This window comes from Misgurnus anguillicaudatus, chromosome 22 (assembly GCF_027580225.2).
Source record: "Misgurnus anguillicaudatus chromosome 22, ASM2758022v2, whole genome shotgun sequence".
In the NCBI taxonomy this organism is placed as follows: domain Eukaryota; kingdom Metazoa; phylum Chordata; class Actinopteri; order Cypriniformes; family Cobitidae; genus Misgurnus; species Misgurnus anguillicaudatus.
This window is the reverse complement of record NC_073358.2, coordinates 3,799,301-3,821,356: the sequence shown is the minus strand read 5'-3', so window position 1 is coordinate 3,821,356 and position 22,056 is coordinate 3,799,301. Positions and strand designations below refer to the sequence as shown.

Sequence of the window (22,056 nt, the reverse complement as noted above, 5' to 3'; positions counted from 1 at the left end):
TAAGCAGTCTACGTTTCCTAACGATTCAATGCCATTACCAAAAATGGTACCCTCTTTTGTAAGAATCACATCATCCATGTCCACTAAAAGCAGTCTATATATATTTTTAGAAGCTCTTACCCAGATGTCGAGTTGCGGACCCTCGTATTGCTGTCCCTCAAACACTTCTGGCGCCGCATATGGGGGGCTGCCGCACCACGTGGTCAAAGGCTCACCGGGACGGAAGAAATTACCAAAGCCAAAATCTGCACCAGATTTAAATAATGTCCATGTCAGCTGAAACAATTTAGCATATTATTCTGCCACAAAAGTGTTCATGTTTTCTGTTAATGTCCCTTACCCTAATATGACCAATGCAACAGTGCCATTACTATCGTATTCAACGCTATGCATCCAATATGAAAAGTAATTACGGCTAACTGGTGCAAACAAGCAATTATACATATAAACCGTCCAGATGGTTAAATAAATCCTGGCTGTGTCTCAGCTGTGGGACGTGAGTGAGACAGTGCTGGGTGTTTTCAAACAGGTAGTTTTTCACTGGCTCACTGTATGCAGGGTCTGTACTCACAGACCAGCAGTGGCAATCACGTAGGTGGAATTGTGTAACATGAACCATATCATTTGTGGATTAATGGATCTACGTCACCGCTGACGCAGATTAATGATTGTTTGTGAGCTGGAATGTGAACTGAACTCACAGGCTGATGTGATTGGGCCGCGCTGATTAACCCGCATTTAGTTATCAATCACATTAATATAACCGTGTAGATGATCTAAGCTGAAAAGATCAAGCTTAGCTCATCTTGAATATCTCAGGCCCTGTCCACAAGTACACCGTAGCTTTTTCAATTCTGTTTGTCCACACACAGTATCAGGTGACTGAACCCAAACTTTTATGAAGACTCCTGCTAGGGTGAAGATTTTCAGAAATCCCGGTGTAGGCGGTGAAACCAGAGTTTTTAGCTTGTGACGTCATTGTTTGTGCCGAGGTGAGCCTGCAATGGCTTCTGATTGGCCAAGATGACTTTATGGTTAGGGATATATTGCCATTCATGAACGTTTTTGCGTGTTCCTGTGGACGCTGAGATTTTTTTAACGGAGGGAAAAAATACTGAAGCCGTTTCTCAATACCAAGTATGCCAAACTCGGACTTGTGTCCTTCGTAGTTCGAACTTGCAAGTTCAGACTCGGAAGAACGAACTCCTGACGCGAAATGCATTATGGGAAACTTCGCTGTCATAAGTCCACACAAGTCTCCTCCGATGCATCCTCGATAAAATGGGCGGATCAAGAACACATCCGGGGATTTTATGTGAACTTGGGCTTGATGCAAACTTTGAATTGGAACAGTACTTCGGCCGCGACTGATGAAGTTTCACAAGTCCACAAGAACGCAAGTATAGACAGGAACGCATATTGAGAAACGGCTTGAGTGTGCCTCATAAGTCTTGAAAAGTGAAGCCTCTGGCTCTTTGATCGCCCCCTGGTGGCTGGCTGCAGTACAAGTAAAAAAAAATATTTACACATCCAATAAAAGTTTCCGAAAGATGGTTTTGGTCCTTTCAGGTAGTTGTTATCACGCTGATATATGTTCAAGTGTTCATTTTTGTGATAAGTTTCATTTTAGCTAGTAATTTATTGCTATAGAAACAAGGGCGTGTCTTATAATTATCGTGGTTGAATTTGGCGCGCAAGGGTTTGGGCGGATGGCTCAAAAGACGATTACTTCTGCGCATGCCTTGGCTTCTAACTGAAGTTTTTACATAACATGACGGCGGACATTTTTGGCTTCAATTCATTACACTGGAGGGAGGCGACGTCGCTTCATCCAACTTTTTTTACAGTCTATGAAAAATACCCCTGTACTTGCCAATATGGCAAAAAATACATTTGTCTGGTCAAAAATATGTTTTAAATATATGCTAAATACATTTTGTAGAAAATAAAGCTTAATTAAATTTATTTTTTAATATATTTGAAAATATAATTAGTTTTAACCCTCATATATTAACATATATTTCAAAATGTATTTCAGGGGCAACAAATATATTTATAATTTTACAAAATATAAGATTTTGTATAAAATTTATAAAGTATAAGTATAAAATGTATAAGTTTTTATAAAATAGAAAATTATAAGTATATTTTTGCAGTTAAAATGTTTTAATCTTTTAAACCTTTTATGTTTACAGGTTTGTTCCCAATGTGATGTAAATATAAAAGCTTTTATATATATATATAAAATTAAAAAGAAAATATATATTTGCAAAAAAATTTTTTGGTGAAAAATAAATATTAACATTTTTATAAACATATTTCAAAAATATTTCAGCACATATTTTTTGGCAATTTTTTGTATATTTTGAAATATATTTAAAATTATATTTGAAAATATATCTTTTTTGCCATATGGGTGTGGACTTGCAAGTAAATATGTTACTTTTGGGGGCGGTTTCCCGGAGAGGGATTAGACTTAAGTAAATGTAAGAGCTGTTCAAACTGAAAACAATTAGCATATTTTAAAATACATCAGTGCCTTTTGTTTTGCCTTAAAATGCACACAGGTAATGTTTTTATGAAGGCATGTTTTTTAAAACTAGTTGTATTTCCTAATTAAACTAAGGCCTACTCCTGGCTTAAGATAAACCACCCCTTGGAGTTTCAGTAAGATCTTATCCAGTGGTCTCCAACATGGTGCCCGCGGGCACCAGGTTGCCCGCACAGAGTCTGTGAGTCGCCTGCCAAAGCACATTCTATTAATAGCCTCAATTTTAATATTTATTTATTAGGGTTTTTTTTACCTAAAAACTTGGCTTCCTTTATGCATGTTAACATTTTAAACAATGATCATAAACATGTATGATGATAAAATCAAAAGTTATGAGTAGACTATATAAAAAACTTCAGATTATTTTATCCACTGTTATTTTATCCCTTGCTTACAAAAATGTTGGAGACCCCTGATCTTAAACTTTCTTCAAGTTTGCCAAGATAACAAAGTCTTAAATTAAGTCAAATTTCCCAGCAAGCGACGGCCGTCATTTCACAGTCTAGGTTAACTACAGACCACTTGATATAATACAGACCTGATGAGTAATCCACTTAAGGCCAAAATAAACTTCAGTTTGGTAACATGTCAAAATAACTGATAATCCATCATGTAAGCAAAGTCAAAATTGATTACAAGGTATTTGGTTTCATTTATTTTATAATTTATGGGCTATGATTAGACATCTATTAAATTTTCACCAGCAGCCAAAATTATGCCTTTTTGGCCTTGACGTCTTAGCTGTTTTAGATGTTTTTAAAAAAAATATATAAAGATATATTTCTATAGCACTTTTTTGCATACATAGACTACATGGTATCATAGAATAAAATATGTGGTTATTGTTTTACTATTAAACTACACCAAAAGTAGCTTATCCTTATTAGCCTAATCTACTTAATTTTAGTATTATTTTACTCCTGTTGGCCATTATTGACAAATTCGTTTCTGTTTTCGTTTCTAAAATTTTATCATAAAGTGTACTTTAATAAAAGCATCAAAGATTTTTTCTAGAAAAACCTATGAGATATACTTTGTAAAAGCAGTGCTGTGATAGCAAGCACTTCACATCTGTTATCTGTGTGCATGAGTGGCACAATGTCGACGCCCTACAATGCAGCTTCAGTGTCTCTCTGCAGCTTTGCTATGACATAAATACAGACAAACTGTCTGGCACAAGGCTTCAGTCTCCGCTCAGTGACTGGTACTTATGAAACACAGCATGTAAGTCTCTCTGTCACCCGCCATTCCAGCTAGTGTCTTTGTACCACTGTCATTATTTTACATGAACACAATCCATTAACATTCTTGCAAAGGCAACAAACAATAACGGATTGTTTTCTGCACAGATACAGATAACATCTGTGAATTTAGGTCAGATCAGTTGCTGGTATTTCAGTACGATATTTTGTCGCTCCGTTACGCATCCGCCTTAATGAATTCCGTTACGTGTGCATTAATGGTCGACTGATGTGTGAATTAAATTAGAGCAAATGAATTTACCTGCTCATCCAGACTTAATAGACATAATGGTAAACAAATTTAGCTTGCAGTCTTTGAAAGAGGGGCTCCAGGTCTGAGTTAATTATTTTTAATGAAACCATTTTAACTCAAAATTGGCTAGGGATATTGGAAATCTGTTGAAATTTACATTCAATATGAGGCACGGTACCACTAAAAATGAAATACTAAAATGATATAAACTTGTAATGGTTATACTATAAGTGGGTGATTCTCACTAATGATTTTAGCTTTAAAATGTGTAATATAGTAACATTAAAAAGCATCAGAATTAACACAATACTGTGTTCTACCTTGCACAATGTGTGATTTCAACATAAGAATTTATAATTGAAAATTTTATCTCATTTTCTGCTGAAATTCTCATTACCGCAATGTGTCCGGCTGTGTTTGAACATGCGTTATGTTGTAATTTAATCAAATTAACACAAAAATATTTTTAAAAAAATAAATGGATGTTTTGCTAGACTACTTTAGATGACAGAAAAAATATTTACTGAATATTCATGTATAATAATAATGAAGAAAAATTTGGAAAATGATGTGTCCATGCCTGATGTTCTCATCCTCCGCAACACTTTTTGAGAACAGTTAAAGCACACGTACAGAATTTTAATAAAGTTTGATTTTGAGTGACCAAGCACATGGACCAGTTACTTCAAGATGGCTACCAGGTAAGATAATTTTTTTACAGTTAATTTGAAATATTGTCTTGTCAGAATGCTTACACGACATTTTGATTATCATTACCGCAACAGATGCTTATTAAATGTTAATTTAATTAATAGAAGCATAATACTTTGATTTTAAATGGATGTGCAGAATCTCCAAATTATGTTCTTTCAGGTTTGTCATGTCATTTTGAAAATATGTCAGTGTTGATGTTTTCTGACTGTTGCGGTAATGAGATTTTTAGGACTAATTTTTTAAATTATGTTACAAAAAGTGTTAAATGATAAGTAAAAGTTTTTAAATTAATGTTCCCATTTACTCCAGACTTTGTTTTTCAATGTCTGGTGGGAAAAAAGTTAATTTAAGCAAATTTTACATTTTCATGCTTGACATTTTTAAAACCAAGTTTTCGTGAGAATCACCCAAGTATGTAGTGTACCAAGAGGATTACATGATTTGATACATGAATGTGATCACAATGTATTATTTACAGAGATGCCATAGAAGAACCATTTTTGTTTCTCAAACCATTTAGTCAAGAGTTCTTAAATCTTTTCTCGCCATTGATGAGTTAACCTGTCAATTAAGAGAAAACGCTTCCCTGCCAATGAAGAGTTTTTCCGGCAATCCGTAATTCCGCTATTATCCACCAGGTGGTGACCGTTTATATTTTTAAAAAAGAACATTTTCTGGAAGGGATTAAACTTTTGTGAAAATCATAAAAAATGCTGGTGGTAGCTGGTAACATAAAAAAAAGTTAAAAGAGTTAAAGGTGCATTGTGTAACTTTTAGAAGGATCTCTTGACAAAAATGCAATATAATATACGTAACTATATTTTAGGCCATTCAGAAATATCGCTTTGTTGGCAGAATCCGGTAAATGTTTTTGCAAAGTCCTCTGCGTGCATTGACGATAAATAATATGTACAACTGGGGATCACATTCAAACTATGGTCCCTGTAAGTACTAGGACCTGAATACAACACAAATGTTGCAGCCACAAGCATCACTGCTCTCAATAATGTGGTTCAGTTTCTCATTTTTACATTCTGACTCATTGTTTGCATCTTTAATGATTTTGCAAGTGTTTATTATGTCTTGGCCAAAAAAGCTTGCATGCACTTAAAGGGTTTTGCAGTGAAAGTCAGTAAAATTTGTTTAAAATTTTGAAAGTGACATTTGTAAACATTTCAATTACTGACTAATTACCTAATAATAAATTATAGACTAATAATCAGACGCACCTTGAGGGTTTTGCATCTGAACTTCTCAATTATCGAATAAATATTGGACCTTTTGTGAAACACGAAGGTTCCTCTAATGTTAAAAACTCTTTATGGAACCAAAATGGTTCTTTAATGGGATCATGTAGCGCCTATATTTTTAACTCTTTCCCCGCCATAGACGATTTATCTTGTCAATTAAGAGAGAACATTTGCATGAAAAAAAAAACATGTTCATGGTGAGTTTTTATGGTTATCGGTAATACCCCAATTATCCACTAGATGGTGCACTTCCCCAATTTATAAAAAAACTGAAGCAAAAAATTATGAATTAATTTTACACTCCGTGTATGTTCTGCTCATTGTTCTGAATCTGATCTATAACAAAATTCCTTTAAAAAAAATTATTTCAGCTTTTTGCTAAAAATATATATTTTTGAAGAAAAATACCCAGTTTATAAGCAGAGAAAAAAAATATATAAATATGAAGAACATTTCTTTTACGTTTTGTTTGTTTGTTTGTTGTTTGTTTGAAAGCAGATGGTCTGTTCCTTCATTTGATATATTTGTATGTTTATATATTTATAGAAAAATATTCCTGGAAGGCATTTTGTAAAACTTTTGTGAAAATCACAAAAAATGCTGGGGGGCAACTTAAAAAAAAAAGGCTGGGGGGAATGAGTTAAGATTGAATGCTTATGCTGATAAAATGTAAGTCCTGAATGCATCATACAAGTCACTATGCAAATGCCAAAAGTGTCTCGAATAGTGTCTGCAAACGACAAACTAGTCAATAGGCTTTATGCCAGGCTGCACTACTTCCTGAACTTCAGCCAGCTCTTTGGCTGTTTCTCAATATGCGTTCTTCAGTATTCTTGCGTCCTTGTGTCCTCGCTCTACGTCAGAGGCGATTCTAGGGTTAGAGCTTTAGGGGTGCTGAGCACCCAATGAGCTCCGCTGCCACCACCCGCTCTTTTTTCCTACAGAAACCAATAATATGTCTATTGTAAAATAGCTTTCATTTTAACATTGGTTCAACTAACTCCAAAATAAAGATTTTTTTGGAGACCTTTCAGGCATGAAAATGGGTCAGGGATGAAAAAGATGAGAAGAATATTACCCCTCTAGGGTCAGGGAGCATGCTTATTTTGCTTATTTTTTAAAAATATGTTATTTTTTTAAATAACATATTAAAGCATCAATCTGATGAGTTTTCAGATGCATTTTTTTTTGCCAACCTTTTTATTTCTAATTAATGGTGAGCTAGCACATTTTTGCCATTAATGCCATATTAAAGTCTCAGGACAAAAGGTGGGCTACACCAGCAGTGTGGGTATGGTTTTATGTGAATATACAGTGTATCGTTTCAAGCCTTTGTCAAAATGACAGATCTCCTAGTTTATAACTTTTATGCCTACAATATATGGTAGGTTTATTAATAGTTTGTTAATTTGCAGCTTTTCTTTTAACAGTCCTTTAATTGAACCATTACCTTTACTATATGTCTAAAACAAAACACTTGTGACTCCTGCACTAAGGGTTAAAAACGTTATCTCCTTCATATTAATCTACGTGTGACAAGCTAAAAAAATTTATTGTCTAGTTTGATAGTCAGACAGTTAGTGATTTCACACATAACTTACCGGTACTGGTGGTGGTATACAGTAATATGTCGTTTGTTTTCACCCTGGTCCAAACGCCACGTTTCCATGACGACTGACCAAAAAAGACGCACGTGATGTCATGTTTACATAACTCCCGATTGTTAAAATAAGTCTCAAATTAACGATAAATCATACAATAAACTTTAACAACGGAGACACAGGTATGCAACTACCCACTGAGACGCACTGCATGCGTCTTGCGGAAGAACATTGTAACCGGCGCTACTTCTCTCCGTTTAAGTCTATGGACGAGTCACCCAGGTACTTTGCTACTCCGCAGCGCGCGGGTACCCGCCGGACTAAAATAATCCGAAAATAAACACTTATTATACGTGTACCATGGTGATTCATTATAAGACAAAAACACAGCTTGAAAGATTGATTCGTGATTCACTCGCTCATTATAAACATAACATTTTGTAAGATTTGAACAAAAAAGTTACATCACAACACTTAACTGATTCTCACTCTGCGTGTGTTTCACGCTGAATGACGGACGGGCGGCGATGCAGGTACAGAGAAGTAGAAGAAGAGGATGACACCATTTGCTAAGCGGGGAGGTTTTCATTTTCTACCTTATTACACATTTTAAATCACAAACTACGGAGTATGTTTTGGACATTATTTAACCTGGTCAAAGACGAACAAACATTTTAGAATAATTAAATTTCTTGCCCCAAGTTTTAGGGGTGCTGAGCTCCTTTTTAGGGGTGCTGAAGCACCCCTAAAAAGGGGCTAGCCTCGCCCATGCTCTACGTCATCATTAACAGTCGAAGTTCAATTCCAAGGCTGTTTCTCAATTCCAAGAACGCAAAGAACGGACTTGCGTCCTCGTGGAGATCGGTCTTGCCAGGCGACCTTGGAAGAACGAACTCGGAAGTTTTGCCGCAATGACTTCTGGGGCGTTAAGCGATTTCAGCAAGTCTGCACTCGATGCATCCTCGATATCAAGAACACATCCGGGTATTTTCATGCGTCCTCTGTCCTTGCGTTCTTGAGAATTGGAATGAAATTCGACCGTTAATGATGACGTAGAGCGAGGACACGAGGACGCAAGATCGCTGAAGAACGCATATTGAGAAACAGCCCAATTCTCAAGAACGCAAGTACAGAGGACACGTGAAAATACCCGGATTAATCCGGTTAAAACCGATCGTGACAGAAGCTCTATAAAGCAAGCCCAGCCCCAAACACCATTAACCAGAAGTCAACATAAACCAGTCAAATACACAGAGAAATGCTCTGTCATACAGGAACTTTAGTTTCGCTTAAAAGTCTCCAGGATAGGAAAAGGCATTTAAACAAATGTATACATATCATTTTAAAAGCATGCAGGTGACATATTAACTTCACTTTAATAAAATAAAGGTGCTACAAAAGGTTTTTCACTGTGATGCCATAAAAGAACAATTTTGGTTCCTCAAAGAACAATTCAGTCAAAGGTTCTTAAAGGAATAGTCTACTCATTTTCAATATTAAAATATGTTATTACTTAAACTAAGAATTGTTGATACATCCCTCTATCATCTGTGTGCGTGCACGTAAGCGCTGGAGCGCGCTGCGACGCTTCGATAGCATTTAGCTTAGCCCCATTCATTCAATGGTACCATTTAGAGATAAAGTTAGAAGTGACCAAACACATCAACGTTTTTCCTATTTAAGACGAGTAGTTATACGAGCAAGTTTGGTGGTACAAAATAAAACGTAGCGCTTTTCTAAGCGGATTTAAAAGAGGAACTATATTGTATGGCATAATAGCACTTATGGGAGTACTTCGACTCGGCGCAGTAACACCCTCCCTCTCCCATTATGGGAGTGAGAAGGGGAGCGGACTTTTCAGGTGAGTCGAAGTACTCCCAAAAGTGCCATCACGCCATAAAATATAGTTCCTCCTTTAATAGAGTCATTACTTTCTTACCTTTGTAAAGTCTAATGCCGGGCTCACACTACAGGATTTTTAAAATTCGGGCCGATTCTGAAATCTGGTTGCAGCACACACGTAAGGAGAATCTTGTCTGATATTCTTTTCTTAAATCTTAAACATGTTCAAACTACAAGATTTTAAAATCATGGCATATACAGGATATTATTCATATAATCTTACCATATGGAGTGCTTTAAAATGGCTCTTCTATGGCATCACGTAGCACCAACTCTTTCCCCGCCATTGACGAGTTATCTCGTCAATAAGAAAAAAACGCTTTCCTGCCAATGACGAGTTTTTCTGGCAATCCGTACTTATAAAACCCGGAAGTATTCCCTTAGAGCAAACAGTTTAAACCCCATGTATGTTTTGATCATCGCTCTGAATCTGATTTTCTGGAAGGCATTAAACTTTGGTGAAAAACATAGAAAATGCTGGCGCTGGCTGGCAAATTAAAAAAACACTGGTGGGGAAAGAGTTAAGAGTAATCCTTCATGGCACAGAATGCCCGCCCAGAGCTAAAATGAAAGATGGACCTTTTCTTACCTGCTATCTTGATATTCATGTGCGCATCCAGTAGCAAGTTTTCGGCCTTCAGGTCCCTGTGAACAATGTTGCGCTCGTGGCAGAACTCCACCGCTGAGAGGATCTGCCAGAACTTCCTCCTCGCGTCCATCTCGCTGAGCCGCCCGCGGCTGGCCAGGTAGTCTGTGTTGCCAGACAGGGATCAGGTGTTATTGGGTCGTCATCTGCACATCCAGGCGACATGTCATAGGATTTTTAGTGGTTTGCAGATTGTGAGTACGAGGAGGGAGCAGGAAGGAAAATCATCTTTCATAGTAACTTTCATTCAAGTCCTGAGTCAGTGCTTTTTCAACTTCCAAGGATATCTGAGGTTTCTTTAGTAAAAAATGTGCGCCAACAAAGATTTTTTGGAGTTGTACACTTAAGTAACTGTACTGAATGATATTTGAACATTATTTGGAGGAATTTTCAGCGAAGTAACTAAATACTTTTACTCAATGATTTTTTAAGAAAAACAGTTAACTTAACTCAAACCATTTAAGTAAACCGGTTGCATTAGACCATTTAAGTTTCAAAACACATGAATTTTATGTACTGTGAACTTGAATCATGTGCAATTATGCACTTGTATTTAAGTAGTGTGAACTTAAATATATAAGTGCATAACTGCATATGACTCAATTTGTTTAAGTTCACAGTGCTCAAATGTATGTGTTATGAAACTGGTGCAGCCGGTTTACTTAAATGGTTTGAGTTGAGTTGACTTTTAGGTTTTACAGTGTACTTTTCATTCCTTATCTAGATGTTAAAGGGACGCCTAAACTATACTAACTTAAATTTCTGGCACTCTTTAAACTAGGGAAGAAGTTTATAAAGCTTTACTATTTTCCTCAAAAGATCATGATACGATCATTTCACTGTGTTTGCTTTCTATTCATTACTATGGCATATTGCAGTGAATATGCAACCACCAGCATTTCATTAAATCTAAAATCCAACCAAAACAACCTAAGCAAGCAGAATATATTCATCCCCCTCGATACATGCCACGAAAAGGCCAACCTGTCATCCTCAGCCGGCCATGCATTCAAAAAGGAAGCTGACTGTCAGTGATGCCCGGTTCAGATGTGAGTGGAGTGCTGATAAAACAGCAGTCCACTGATTTAATCAGCTGACACGACACGGAGATGGCAGCTGCATGCGTATGCATGTATGCGTCACGCAGCCCATGTGTAAGAGACATGTTGGAGATCTCAAGGGATGTGCTGACTGTTCATACAGACGCTCTGTGAGGTCGTGAGGTGCATGCATAAATAGGACGGTACGATACTGAATTGACAGATGGCTTGACGTCCCCAACTCCCCATAGATAAAGTACATCACGAAGCATCATTTGTATACTGGAGGTATTACGGAAATTATGTAATCTATAGTTATCTATTTAAAATGGAAGCTTAAAGGATTACTCCACTTTCATAAAAAAATCGGAAAATTTAGTCACTCCCAAGATGTTTATGTCTTTCTTTGTTCAGTCGAGAAGAATTATGTTTTTTTGAGGAAAACATTCCAGGTTTTTTTCTCACATACAGTTTTAATGCAGCTTCAAAGAGCTCCAAGGTTGTGTGTAAGCTTTTAAACATTTCTAAAAGGTAGATAGACTACTGTATTGGACGGCCGAGTTCAAAGTTGAAAAATTATTATTTTTTGGCACTCAGCGCTGAAAAACAGCCAAGCGCTGGCACTTAGCGCAGACAAAACCTGCCAACTGCTTCCCTTTTTTTAAAGCACCGTGCTTCCATTGGAAACAATATACCGACCGCTGGTGTAAACGCTTTGGTGTGCACAACCCCTAAATAACCCAAACCGAGGCATTATGCGGTGTTCACACCAGCCGTGGTAGAGGCGTCAAGTGTAAGTGATTTCAATGTTAAAGGAATAGTCTACTCATTTTCAACATTAAAATATGTTATTACCTTAACTAAGAACTGTTGAATCATCCCTCCATCATCTGTGTGCGCGCACGCAAGCGCCGGAGCGCGCCGCGACGCCCCGACAGCACCCAGCCCAGCCCCACCCATTCAACGGCACCACCCAGAGACAAAGCCAGAAGTGACCAAACACACCAACGCCCCTCCCATTCAAGACGAGCAGCCACACGAGCAAGTTTGGTGGTACAAAACAAAACGCAGCGCCCCTCCAAGCGGATTCAAAAGAGGAACTACACTCCATGGCGCAATAGCACTCCTGGGAGCACCTCGACTCGGCGCAGTAACACCTTCCCTCTCCCATTATGAGAGGGAGAAGGGGAGCGGACTTTTCAGGCGAGTCGAAGTACTCCCAAAAGCGCTATTACGCCATACAATATAGTTCCTCTTTTAAATCCGCTTAGAAAAGCGCTACGTTTTATTTTGTACCACCAAACTTGCTCGTATAACTACTCGTCTTAAATAGGAAAAACGTTGATGTGTTTGGTCACTTCTAACTTTATCTCTAAGTGGTACCATTGAATGAATGGGGCTAAGCTAAATGCTATCGAAGCGTCGCAGCGCGCTCCAGCGCTTACATGCACGCAGAGAACAATTCTTAGTTAAGGTAATAACATATTTTAATATTGAAAATGAGTAGACTATTCCTTTAAGTCAATGTAAAGATGCGCGGGTGCGCGTCTAGTTCTTGAGAATGACCCTAATTGAGCATTGCCATGGGGAATGCGTGATTTGAAAAATCTGAACTTTGGCCGAAAACGCACCGCGTTAACCAATCAGGAGCTTGCTTTAGTAGTAGTGACGTGAATACAGGAAGCGAGCGGAGTCGCAGAAGCCTCTCCCATGACGCAAATTTCCGCTCGAATGTCTCAAATGATTAGAATTTCAAGTCCGACTATGCACGAATAGCGCGTTTTTACCACCTTTACCGCATCTGGTGCGAACCCAAAGTAAGGGTTTTATCTAGCAAAACAATTGTCATTTTCACCCCCCCTAAAAAGTACTTTTTAACTACAACTTCTCGTCTTGCACTAGCCATGTGACGTGCCAGTGTGACCTTATGTATTACCTAATCACATCGAAAGGTCACGTGTGACATATGGAAAACTACCACTCCAGTGTTTACAAATGTGGAGTAAGAGGAGCGTTCAGACGTTGTCAGTTTATTGTTTAAAATTGCAAGTGTGGGTTTCACATATGTGACGCATGACCTTTCGACGTGATTACGCAATACGTTAGGTCGCACTGGTGCATCACAAGGCTAGTGCATAACGAGAAGTTTTGGTTTAAAAGTACGTATTTCAATTTTTTCAGCTGAAAAGGTGTGGTCTAGTTATTTTTGCGACTGACCTTTTTGCATAAGCATTTCTAGGAGTTTCCCTTTCAGATGCAACATTTTTTGGAAGGAGATTATTTAAATGATTCAGACACCGCGATTTACTAAGATTTGCGTGTGTTATGACTGGTAATTGCGCCATTTTTTAACACCAAAAAAAGGCATGTCTTAAAGGAACAGTATGTAGGATTGTGGCCAAAACTGGTATTGCAATAACAAAACTTGTGGCTAAAACTGGTACTGCAATCACCCAACTGGTAGCCAATACACAACATGACAACACACTAGACTTAATTCTGTCACTCGGACTCAATATTAATGACATCGAAATATCACCCCAGAGCGATGCCGTTTCAGACCATTACCTTGTGTCATGCACAATACTTCTAGATAGGACCGCTCAGTCTACAACATGCTACAGATTAGCCAGAACAATAATTTCCACCACTAAAGATAGCTTTATTAGCACTCTTCCAGACCTGTCCCAAATGAAACATGTAGCAGATAATCGTGAAGATCTAGATATTATAATAGAAAACCTGAACAACGTCTGCTCTAGCACGTTGGATGCCGTTGCTCCCATTCGAAAAAAGAGAATCAAAGAAAAACCGCCAGCTCCATGGTATGACCATCATACTGCAGCCCTTAAAAAAGTAGCTAGAAAAATGGAAAGAAACTACCAAAGCACAAAGTTAGAGGTATGGCGTTCAGCATGGAAAGAGAGTGTTCAACACTACAGACAGGCTATTAAAACTGCCAGATCTACCTATCTCAGTACGCTTATTAAAGAAAACCATAACAACCCTCGTTTTCTATTTAGCACAGTTGCGAAACTGACTAGAAACAAAGAACAAACAGAAACCAATAGTAAACTCCAACACAATAGTGACGACTTCATGAACTTCTTTACTAACAAAATTATGTTTATTAGGGAAAACATAGAAACTATGCAAGCAGCCATTACTCTACCCAATAGTACATTTTCCACTAGATTACCAAACGAACATCTTGAGTCATTTAATCCTACTACAATAGAAGAGCTCTCTAAACTAGTAACGTCATCCAAATCATCGTCCTGTATACTAGACCCCGTTCCCACAAAATTACTAAAAGAGGTATTTCATGTAGTGTCAGACACTGTACTTAATATCTTTAACTCATCTCTAGAATTAGGATACGTTCCAACAGCTTTCAAACTAGCAGTTATTAGACCGCTCATTAAAAAGCAAAACCTTGACCAGGGAGATCTTAATAACTTTAGACCAATCTCAAATCTACTTTTTCTTTCTAAAATATTAGAAAAAGTAGTGGCAAGCCAGCTACGCACATTCGTAGAAAATAATAATACATATGAAAAGTTCCAATCAGGATTCAGGCCCCACCATAGCACAAAGACAGCGCTGCTTAGAGTTACAAATGACCTCCTATTAACATCCGATCGTGGTGAAATCTCAATCCTTATATTACTAGACCTTAGTGCAGCCTTTGACACAATAGATCACACAATCTTACTCAATAGACTAGAAAACTATGTTGGTATCAGTGGTCAGGCGTTAGCCTGGTTCAGATCGTATCTAACCAATCGATATCACTTTGTTTATGTAAATGAGGAAGAGTCATATCACTCCCCCGTTAAATACGGCATACCTCAGGGATCAGTTCTAGGCCCTATCCTATTCTCGTTATATATGTTACCTCTAGGAGACATTATCAGGAAACATAACATAAGTTTTCACTGCTATGCGGATGATACCCAGCTTTACATCTCGTCGCATCCTAGCGAAACCCACCAGTTTTCTAAGCTAACAGACTGCATTAGTGATATTATGGACTGGATGGCACAAAACTTTCTTATGCTAAACTCCAATAAAACAGAGATACTTATTATTGAACCGAATCGCTACAAACATAATATGTCAGATTACAAGTTGCCCATAGATGGCTGCACGGTGGTGCCATCTTCCACGGTTAAGAATTTAGGCGTAATGTTCGACAGCAATCTATCTTTTGATAGTCATATCGCCAACATCTGCCGCACAGCATTCTTCCATCTTAGAAATATCTCAAAAATATATATATTAATTCCTCCCAAGGGTTTTTGTCCTTCTAGGACTTTTTCCCATTGGGTTTTTTTTCCTAGAGGGTTTTTAATCCCAGGGAGAGTCAGACAACTTTGGCTTAACTTAGCACTTTACAGTATACGTTACTTTATTAATATGCTCGCTTGTACGGTTTAACCGCTTTCTCTACTTCTTATATTATCTATTGATTTTCTGTGTTCTCCTCTACATCTTCTCATGTAAAGCTGCTTTGCAACAATTAACACTTGTGAAAAGCGCTATATAAATAAAATTGAATTGAATTGAATTGAACCTAAACATCAGTTGAGGGCTACAACTCCACTTTTTAAATGACAATATCCTGGCCAGACCACTGTTGTCAGTGATGTAAGTATTTGAAATGAAAATGATTTCTTAATGTCTAGTGACATATCAGGGCCATTTTATGATTAATTGATATACATTTCTTACATACTGTTCCTTTAAATCATTTAAATCATTGGCTGCAATTATTGCTAAAAAAAGAGGCATCACAGAGAGCAGAGAATGTTTGTTTTAACACGTAACAGTTTATTTGGAATGCCAGAGGAACATATTATTCAAAAATATTGTTTGCCAAGCCATGTTATTTTTTATTTGCTGAAGTAAATACAATAGAAGTCACTAGGAGAAGCCACACAATACCAGACGTTTCAAAACTTCTTGTAAACCTTCATTTTTTGTCCTTCAGTGTACTATGGCTTCGTTAGCTGGGATTACACCCCCCGATTTTCCGCTGAAATGTCCGTGGTGCTGAACTCAAGCGCATCAGGTGTTAGTCGATCACCCGCACCTCATCAGCTCTGCTTATTTGCGACCCTGAACTAATTTGCGCTGCTCATAGTAAATTGCGTTGGTCTTTATGGAAATCAGCTGTTGCACCTGTGTTATTTAATTAGCACTTTTTTAGTAAATAACCCGCAGATATTACCTCTCCCATCTGCGCTTTTTTGGAAATGCGCTCTCACGCTTATTTGCCTTGTTTAGTGAATCTGGCCCTTAATTTCTTCTCAACTGAACAAAGAAAGACAAAACATCTTGGATGACAGGGGGATGACTAAATTATCGTGATTTTTTTAAATTAAAGTGGCGTATTCCTTTAAAGAGGACATATCATGACAATCTGACTTGTTTCATGTTTAAGTGCTATAATTGGGTCCCCAGTGCTTCTTTCAACCAAAAAAATGTGAAAGAGATCAACCCAGTAACTTAGTTTTGGAAAACCATTCTCTGCAAGCATGAGAAAAAATAGCTCATAAAAATTTGGCTCGCCTTGTGATGTCAGAAGGGAATAATACCGCCCCTTAATCTGCACTATCCAACCACAGCACTGCCATTTAGTGCAGAGATCAGCTCATTTGTATTTTAAGGGACACACCCAAAAACGTCGCATTTTTGCTCACACCTACAAAGAGGCAATTTTAACATGTTATAATAAATTATCTATATGGTATTTTGAGCTAAAACTTCACATACACACTCTGGGGAGACCAACTCTACGTGGCATTGATTCAACAAGATGCTGAAAGCATTCTTTAGAAATGTTGGCCCATATTGATAGGATAGCATCTTGCAGTTGATGGAGATTTGTGGGATGCACATCCAGGGCACAAAGCACCCGTTCCACCACATCCCAAAGATGCTCTATTGGGCTGATCTGGTGACTGTGGGGGCCATTTTAGTACAGTGAACTCATTGTCAAGTTCAAAAAACCAATTTGAAATGATTCGAGCTTTGTGAAATGGTGCATTATCCTGCTGGAAGTAGCCATCAGAGGATGAGTACATGGTGGTCATAAAGGGATGGACATGGTCAGAAACAATGCTCAGGTAGGCCGTGGCATTTAAACGATGCCCAATTGGCACTAAGGGGACTAAAGCATGCTAAGAAAACATCCCCCACACCATTACAACACCACCAGCAGCCTGCACATTGGTAAGAAGGCATGATGGATCCATGTTCTCATTCTGTTTACGCCAAATTCTGACTCTACCATCTGAATGTGTCAACAGAAATCGAGACTCATCAGACCAGGCAACATTTTTCCAGTATTCAACTTGCTAATTTTGGTGAGCTCATGCAAATTGTAGCCCTTTTTCTTATTTGTAGTGGAGATGAGTGGTACCCGTTGGGGTCTTCAGCTGTTGTAGACCATCCGCCTAAAGGTTGTCTGTGTTGTGGCTTCACAAATGCTTTGCTGCATACCTCGGTTGTAACGAGTGGTTATTTCAGTCAAAGTTGAATCAGTCGACCCATTCTCCTCTGACCTCTAGCATCAACAAGGCATTTTCGCCCACAGGACTGCCGCATACTGGATGTTTTTCCCTTTTCACACCATTCTTTGTAAACCCTAGAAATGGTTGTGCGAGAAAATCCCAGTAACTGAGCAGATTGTGAATTACTCAGACCGGCTCGTCTGGCATCAACAACCATGCCACGTTCAAAATTGCTTAAATCATCTTTCTTTCCAATTGTGACATTCAGTTTGGAGTTCAGGAGATTGTCTTTACCAGGACTACACCCCTAAATGCATTCAAGCAACTGCCATGTGTGATTAGTTGATTAGATAATTGCATTAATGAGAAATTGAACAGGTGTTCCTAATAATCCTTTAGGGGAGTGTACATCTGTAGTACTAATATGACCTCTTTAGATGCAAAGGTGTACTTTTAGAAAGGGATAATTTTTAACCATTTTATCTCATTCTATGCAGAAGTAGAGTCCTAATGTTTTATTGCTGCATGACGCTTATGTGATATGTGCATCAAAAATGTCCAGGAAATGCAGAATAAAGTGACTCACAAGTCACACAGTTTTTTTTTGCCAGCAGTTGTCAGATCATATTCTCCCTCTTGCTTTGTCTTTACCTTTTGCCCCATAATAAGGCTATAAATCTCATTTACTGTCTTTCAAGTATGACTCTAGCGTAACTGCATGGGTCTGTTATGTGTGAGATGATGGTTTCCTTGGTCACGTAGGTTTCATGTGAAATACTAAGACCTTTTTCCATTACAGGTGACACAGCTAATCATCATATATTAAAAATACATCTGCTCTGCTGCTCAGCGCATCAATTTTTAAGCAATTGAATTGGTGTACAGATGAAGCATCATACTGTGATATACTGTAATATGATATTGTAATGTTAAAGGGGACATTTCACAAGATTTTTTAAAAAGTAAAGTACATTTAGGTGTCCCCAGAATACATAGGTGAAGTTTTACCTGAAAATATCATATAGATCATTTATTATTATTATTGCATGTTAAATAATGTGCCATTTTTGGGTGTCCTTATAAATGCAAATGAGCTGATCTCTGCATTAATTGGCAGTGCTGTGGTTGGATTGTGCAGATTAAGGGGCGGTATTATCCCCTTCTGACATCACAAGGGGAGCTAAATTTCAATGCCCTATTTTTTCATATGCTTGCAGAGAATGGTTTACCAAAACTTACTGGGTTTATCTTTTTCACATTTTCTAGGTTGATAGAAGCACTGGGGACCCAATTATAGCACTTAAACATGGAAAAAGTCAGATTTTCATGATATGTCTCCTTTAAAGCATTCAACCTATATAGCTCAACTGGCACAACCAGCACCAGCAATGCCAAGGTAATGGGTTTGATTTCCCAAAACACGGGTGAAAACAGCCCCCAAATGAGTACGAATAAGAAAAAACGATTTTGCAATGATCAATCTGCAAATATAGGAAAACAGACACACTCACCAAATATCTCACCGTTCCTGGCATATTCTGTGACCAGATAAAGCATGTTTTTGGTCTCCATGACCTATTGAAAGAGAGGAGATGCAAGTGTCACAATAAAACCTGAGATTCGTTTGAGGATAACGATGCAATTAAAATCACAAAATATCAGCAAAAAACCTACACACGTAAAAGCACAACACCTTGGCACTTACATGCGTTCATAATTTCTTTATCTTATTTTTTCACAATAAAGTGCCATCACGACTGTGACAGATGATTCACAGTCAATATCAGTAATACTATGTCAATTATATTATTTTATATACATAATTTTTCAGTAACCCATCTCTCAACAGCTGTCCTAGCTCTAAGTAAGTTTCATAAGCAGACTAACAAAAGCGTACTATAGTACTACTATGTTTTTTACCGTTGCAATTAGGGCTGTGCAAAAATATTGATACAGCTAACTATCGTGAAAAAAAATGAAAAAAAATTCTCTGTGTGCTTCGAGCTCATTCGCCGCTGCTGTAGTTGTCGCTGTCCAGTTGTCTGTTACATGCCGCCATTTGGACAATGTCTCAGAAGTTAGCGGAAGTGAGAAAATGGCAGAAAAATTTTAAAAAAGCAAAAGTATTGCAATGTATCACAACGTGCAGCATATTGTACCGTATCGCGACACACCACAGCATGACCATGTATCGTATCATGAGGCCCTTGCCAATACCCAGCCCTAATTGCAATACCATGTTTCTGGAAATTAGCTTTCGGGAATACTCTGGAAAATGTTCAACCTGCCGCAAAATGAGCAGGATGATGTACAGGCACTTTATCATTAAACCAAAACACACCCATTCAGAATTAAACAAGACCCTGACACATTGCAAAGGGGTTCTGAGCATGACCAAAAAGTTTGGACACACTTATCCAGCTAAGAGTTTGCAACGGATGACAGCTTTAAATGAAGTTTATTTAACTAAGTTCGGGAGGAGCATGGTCATGCAATCCAACCAATCAGCGCAAAGGGGTCTCTCTATATAGCCGTCCCTCACCTCAGTCCCATGACGGAGATTTTGCAGCATCCCTCCTCCTTGTACTTGTAGATGTACATACTTGTAGATGTACAAGTATGGGGTCATACTTGTACATCTATCCAAGTTAAAGAAGGGGGGAGTACTCTGGGTTTAGGCTAAGAGCCCTCCCCCTTTATCGCATTAACTTATTGATTACATGTTAATGCAAACTCGTGAAGTAATCAAAAATATTAAATACAATTGAATTTATTCAATTATTTTGGCCACTCAATATCCCAAATTGTTATATCATAGTTTTATTCACGTTTATTCTAAAATGTTATTATTATTACTTTAAATGGTATAAAACATTCATAACAAAGAATAATTATGGACCGGTATACCAAATTATATTTCTATTAGTTACCACCACATTACTTTCACAGTGAAATGTTATTTTTGCCAGCTTGTGTGGTCCGCTGTCATTGTTTAGATGTCTATGAGTTATTAGTGATATTCCTGAAAGCCAGCTCTGTCACAGTATGACTACTGCTGTTAGTAGACGTCATGATTTGACCACCGCTGCCGTGTTGTGTAACAGCGCAGGCAGCTGTTGATACTTCCAGCATTAAGGCCCAAAGTGACCTAAAAATCTTACATAACATATAAGGCTAACCCTATAAAGCATTCAGCTTTAACATCCACCGAATTGGGGTCGGGTTTAAAAGACCTTCATCTCAGAATCTACAAAAGGTTTGACAATTAAAAAAAAATTAGGAAGCACATATGCAATAATGATCACCCAGCAGTACCTGGTAAAGCTTGATGATGTGTGGATGGTCCAACAACTTCATGATTTCTACCTCTCTGTAGATCTTCTCCAGGTTCACAGCATCCAGCTGGGTTTTGTCTATGATCTTAATGGCCACCTGCAATATGGATGCAATACTTTTCTCAATCACCAGTAAAATAAAGATTTAATTCAGTTATGCACTGAGATGCACTAACAGAATTTTTTTTTTTTGCATTAGACAGTCTAATCCAAATGTTATTCTTCTTGAGCATTCAAAAGACCTTAAATGTTGCTTTTTCTATTTAACACGACAAGTTAATCAGTTCACTAGTTAATACTACACCGTCAGAAAAAGCACAAAAGCTGTCACCAGGACAGTACCCTTTAAAAAGGTCCTAATATGTAGCATTTAGGTACAAAGGTGTACTTTATAAATAGTAACCACCCTAGGAACAGCTTTGAAGTAATTACTATAATATACCACAGTGTATTACAATTTACTATATGAAATACAAAAGTACACAACAGTATTTTACAGTAAGTGGGCTGTCAGCAAAACAGCATAAAATGACAACTCTCTATACAAAATGATTTCGTGTAAATGCGCAATTGCAACAAAATATATTAAAAAGTTACACTTTCACATCTATATGTGAAATCAAGCTGCAAAACTTGTTTGCTTTTATCTGTCCAGATATTTAGTCCATGCGCAAAACCTAACAGTTTGCTGACTAAGTTGACTGTCAATAATTGAACTAATACAGGTGGCAAGGACAGAAAGGACAGATCTGAACAAAATACACCACATTACGCAATGCAAAATTTGGAAATGCGTAATCCATCTCAACAACAATTCATGCATGTGTTTAGTTTAGCTATGATGCAGTTGCAACTACTGTATGCACTAGAGATCAAAGGTGAGTATCTTATGCACATGCACCTTGCGCGTAAAAGATACAACTAAGGCATTACCAAATCTTTTCTTTATTCCTTCATCAAAAATCTAACTAAAATATAAGTTGGTTTCTTTGCAGACTTTAAGTG

General features: G+C 37.7%; 1 protein-coding gene across 2 annotated transcripts in view; it reads right to left on the bottom strand.

Annotated features, from left to right (window-relative positions):
- The window catches only part of sik2a (salt-inducible kinase 2a), a 42,788-nt gene that overhangs the window by 20,316 nt on the left and 416 nt on the right, over nucleotides 1-22,056 (bottom strand). Inside the window, exons 2-5 of one of the 2 annotated variants that reach the window (XM_055200421.2) lie at nucleotides 21,032-21,148; nucleotides 19,228-19,291; nucleotides 10,102-10,263; nucleotides 121-245 (exon numbers count right to left, since the gene is read on the bottom strand). In XM_055200421.2, coding sequence (XP_055056396.2) covers nucleotides 121-245; nucleotides 10,102-10,263; nucleotides 19,228-19,291; nucleotides 21,032-21,148 — 468 coding nt within the window. Of the gene's footprint in view, nucleotides 1-120; nucleotides 246-10,101; nucleotides 10,305-19,227; nucleotides 19,292-21,031; nucleotides 21,149-22,056 lie in introns of those variants that run through there. The other variant, XM_055200422.2, reaches the window with a different exon arrangement.